The sequence below is a fragment of the Daktulosphaira vitifoliae genome, unplaced genomic scaffold, assembly GCF_025091365.1.
Source record: "Daktulosphaira vitifoliae isolate Bord-2020 unplaced genomic scaffold, ASM2509136v1 Scaffold_52, whole genome shotgun sequence".
Classification (NCBI taxonomy): Eukaryota; Metazoa; Arthropoda; class Insecta; order Hemiptera; family Phylloxeridae; genus Daktulosphaira; species Daktulosphaira vitifoliae.
Genome location: NW_026099621.1, coordinates 24411 through 29501, shown reverse-complemented (window position 1 = coordinate 29501; position 5091 = coordinate 24411). Strand labels below are relative to the sequence as shown.

The 5091-nt window shown below is 26.6% G+C and overlaps 1 protein-coding gene across 1 annotated transcript in view; it reads right to left on the bottom strand.

Moving 5' to 3' along the window:
* Positions 1 to 3712, bottom strand: part of LOC126908954 (uncharacterized) — an 8116-nt gene extending 4404 nt beyond the window's left edge. The window contains exon 1 of the mRNA XM_050691296.1: positions 3156 to 3712. Coding sequence (XP_050547253.1) covers positions 3156 to 3712 — 557 coding nt within the window. The remainder of the gene's footprint in view (positions 1 to 3155) is intronic.
* Between the last annotated feature and the right edge of the window lie 1379 nt (positions 3713 to 5091).

The window sequence follows — 5091 nt, the reverse complement described above, 5'->3', positions numbered from 1 at the left end:
TATATATATATATATATATACGAATTCGATTTCAGAACAGCCTATAAAAAGTCATTTTGATATATGAAAGTTTGTTTTAATTTATGTTACACTTTCAAAACAAATGATGACTTTAATCTTATAATATAAAAATAGCGGGCTGTACATAGTTTGATATATCGAGACAGTTATGTCACTAGTACGCGCTATAAATTTGCAAATTTAAAAAAAAACTGGCTGTACTATGCTAACAATTTCAGAAAGATATGTCGCATGTACGAGTTTTAACATTTGCTCTGAAAAAGTCATTTGTTCAATGTATCTTAAATAAATTGATACATTCACAGTTATTTTACTATTATTTTATAAGGCTAATTAATTGTGATAATTTTAGAGGTATCTTTAATATAGGAACAAAATTTTTTTTTTTTAATTCATATAGTCAAATAATTTTTATAACAATTCCTGTACTACACACTTTTTTTTTCATCTAAAAACTAAATTTCTCGTACATTATAATTTATGTATTCAATATTTTTTTGTGGGTGAAAATCCAAATAAGTTATGATAAGAGTCTAAAGTGAAGTGAAATTTATTCCAAAAATCTAGTACATTTAGTTGAATAGGCACAACTAATGGCTATGGTAATTTACAAAAAATGTAGGATATATCTGTGTTTTTATATAAAAATATTTCTAGTGTGAAAAAATAATAACACCGTGTAAAGTATTAATTCTAGTTGCGCTTGTAAATTCCAAAAAAATGGGAACTCATTTAGATTTTAATTTAAAAGCAATTAAAATCACTATTTTAAATAATTTGAATAAGAATGTGCATAAGAAGTTCTCTATTCGTGTTGAGCCTAGTTCTAGGACGAATTAAAACTCTTATTTAGTATAGATAACAAGTGTAGTTAGATAAAGTATCAATTATGACTTTGTTAACAGATATTCTTAAAGTATGATAGTAAGGTATATTGTGGTAATTTTTTAAATACACCAACTGGCTATACAGAAAACACATAAAAAATCAAATAGCTATTTGTAGTTGAATTTTCCGTGTATTATATATGTATATAAACTCAAACATTTTAAAATTTAATTTTAATATCTAATGAAAGTATAAAGTTAAAATTTTCAAGTTATAATAATTACATAATAAAAATTATGAAAATAAAACGAATAAAGTTATGTTAAATATTCAAATGCCATTTACTATTAAAATAATTTTTATGATAATAGTTCTATCATTTTAGCCTAGTTTATATGATTGAATTTCAAATTTTAAATGTCAGATATTAGATTTTTTGTGTATTATAATAATGAATAGATTCCATTTTTGGGAACTGAATTAAAAGTTCCCTAAAATTATTGTGGTATATATTTTTTTGGGGGTTGCGGTAAATTAAATTAGTAATTAATAAATATCTAGCACTACTAAATACTATTTTACGTTAAGTACTAATCTGCGAAATACAATTTTATTAACTTAATAATAATTGTAATTATAATAGTTCTATTATTTTTANATCTGCGAAATACAATTTTAATAACTTAATAATAATTGTAATTATAATAGTTCTATTCTTTTTAATTACAAAATTTAATGGAAATAAAAAGAAAACAAAGTGTATTTATTTCAATATATTTATTATTAACATTAATGTAAAATAAAAATAATAATTTTACTAATTACATATAAGGTATAAGATTAAGTTTAGAGAACTCGCATGTAGTCCCTACTCTAGGTATTTATTACCAAACTAGTTGACCCGAGATGAGATTTTTTCTGATACTATTATCGTTATTGTTGTAAAAAAAATGCTAATTAATCACAATAATTTTCATATTAATAAATAAAGATCGATTCATTTTTTTACCGTTTTATCTTTTTTAGGTACTTTCGTACCCCGAAAGAAAAAATTATTTTAAACAATAAGTAGTAACTCACCCCACCCAACAAAAATTATTATTTTATGTGGGGTTAATATGTACCTATGTTTAAGCTTCTAGACGATTTGATTTTCAAAAAATTGTTTTATAATGTTAATAATTAATTTAAATTACCATCTATACAATATTAAAATTATGATATCTTACCTGTGAAAAAAACTAAATGTATGTTTTGGAGAGTATTTTTTGATTTTTCATAAAAAAAATAATACCATGTTTTTTCCAATTGAATAAATATAATATATAATCTCTTCATTTATTTTTTTCAACAATTATTTAAATTTAATGATTCAATAAAATTTAAATTAACATAGGNGTTTAATGATTCGATAAAATTTAAATTAACATAGGGAAATATATGTATTTCACTCTTGTTGTGACTAAAGAATAAGTATAATATAGAATACTGTACTTTAGTAAAATACATATCCAAGATAAATAAATGAATTAAATTATATGCTAGTAACTAAAGAAAACTTTTAGCACTTACATTTAGTTGGCAAAACAAATTTAATAATTCCAACATAAATACTAGCTGATATCGTCACGGCATTTTATATAGGCAAATTAGCTACATGTGTGTACACATTGCTCACAATTTTGTTCATAATAATGTTTTTTAACATAAATGGTTTTGCAAATTCGTAGTACCTTTTCAATGACTTTATTATTTAATTTTAACACCTGTGATAAAACGATCGATCATCATTAATCCACTTCTACAACCCCTTACATCAGCGGTTCCCAAACTTTTTTAGCTCACGGCGCCCTTTTTGAACTAAACTTTTCTCAAGGCGCCCTTCCCAAGACATAGCATGACTAATCATAAAAAATGAATAAAAAAACAAATAAAAACCAGACAATTTTTTAATTATAATACAAGAATATTTATTTAATTTAGTTATATACTTTTTACACATTTTAATTATTTTTGAAGATTTACATTTACATTTATATTTAGAGGTCGAAATAGATAGGTATAAAATTAATGTGATGGATGTGCTTGCATATCACTGCACATTTTTTCAAATCTTGGAATTAAACAAGACACAGCTACTCTCATTTCTTTTTCAACATTGATTTTGGTTCGATACTTGCTTTTTATTACTGCAACCGCCGAAAACCCAGCTTCACACAAATATGATGTCGAAAACGGAATTAAAATACGTTGAGCCTTATCACTTAAAAGAGGATATTCATCTTTNTTTAAGTTTTTCTATCAACTGATCATTGAGATCATCTGCCATATGGTGAATTCGGCGACTAATTGTATTATTAGACAACGGCACTTTTGAAAGTAATTTCCCAGCCGATTCGCCAATCATAATGTTTACCATATCTAAAGCAGCTGGTAGGATAAGCTCTTCTGCAATTGTATGAGGTTTCTTACATTTTGCGATTCTAAAAGCAACTTTATAAGAGGCTATCAATGCATTGTTTGGTATTGATGCATTATTAAAAAATATACTTTTTTCCTGTTTTAGTTCTTTCCTCTTTCTATCAAAGTAATCGCGAGATTTTCCAACCGCATACTTATGATTCGTTTCCAAATGGCGCTTCAATTTACTTGGCAACATGCATTCTGGTGCTAAAACTTTCATACACAATACACATAATGGTCTTTCTTCACCATTCACTTCTGTAGAAGTAAAACCAAATTCCAAGTAACTATCATCATACTTCCGATATTTTCGTTTTTTTACAGTCGGGCTGTTACTGGTTGAGGGTATACTTTCCTCCTCTACACAACGATTATGACTGTTCAATAAAAATCGATCCATGATTTACAAAAATTAACAAAATTTCTATATAAAAACGACGAACACGATAGAGCAACACACTACGCGAGACTGGCGGTCATACTAATCCGAAAACAAATTTTATCAAACATCTTATAAAGTCATGACTATGGTCTAAAAATAAATTTAAACTCATTAATGGTGGTGGTTATAATGCGATNTTTAAACTCATTAATGGTGGTGGTTATAATGCGACAGAACCGATAACGATAAACAGTTTATCAATTTTGTGAAGTCGGAGACATAAAAATTATTTTTCTCTACCGATATTATAGTAATCGGTTTTGTCGCATTACCCTCGCCGCCGTTATCGAGTTAAAATTTATTTTTAGACCAGGTAAATTTCTACGACGACGCGGCGCCCCTGAAAAGACATCGCGGCGCACAGTTTGGGAACCACTGCCTTACATTGATTTCATTGACACCTGTTTTTATATAAAAATATATACGTTTCAAGACATTTATAAAGTTTATTAATGTACATCAATGATAACAAAATATTCGTGTTTGTTATTCTTTACAATAAATAATGTTTGTTTTTATAATTAAGTTTTATACACTGGACTACAAGGAACTCTTTTTAATGATACATAANTGGACTACAAGGAACTTTTTTTAATGATACATAAAATGATCACAACTATTATCTACTTAAAGAATTTACCTTCTAAAGTTGAAAAAAATTCCAATTTATCAATTAAAAAGTTACTTAGCCCACATTCTCCATATAGATAATTAAAATCATTCATTTTTAATGTTTTCAAAATTATTTATTTTCAAATTAGGTTTGATAGGTTTCAACTACAAAATAAAATAATTGTACTTCATAATATATTAATTTTTTAACTTTATTTGTGTGTGATACTAACAGTCTATAATTTCCAAATGTTTACATGATAGATCAATCCATGAGAAATCGTCCAGAAGTGTTTGCACGACCACCTAATTTTTTTCTTAAATTTTGATTGTTTTATTCTTTATGCTATATTTGATTGAAACAATTTTTTATTATGACCTTCCCATTTGTATGACTATTTTAACGTAAAAAATGTTAAAAACAGCCAGACGTTAAAAAACACAGGTTATTCAATATTAACTCAATCAAATTAAAATTTTAGAAATGACCTTGTTATGTCGCTATTTAGGGGTTGAACCTAAATGCACGTCAACAGTATTCTAAGGGACCAACGGGGTATAGCTGGCTAGGCTATATCTACCTTAGGTACTGGGGTTTCCTATTTAATTTATATAGCCTTAGAGAAACTACCAAGGGTCGCACTACAATATATATACAGAGTGTTCAGTAAGTCAGGAAACGGGTTTCTATTGTTCTCATTGTTACAAACAATGAGAACAATAGA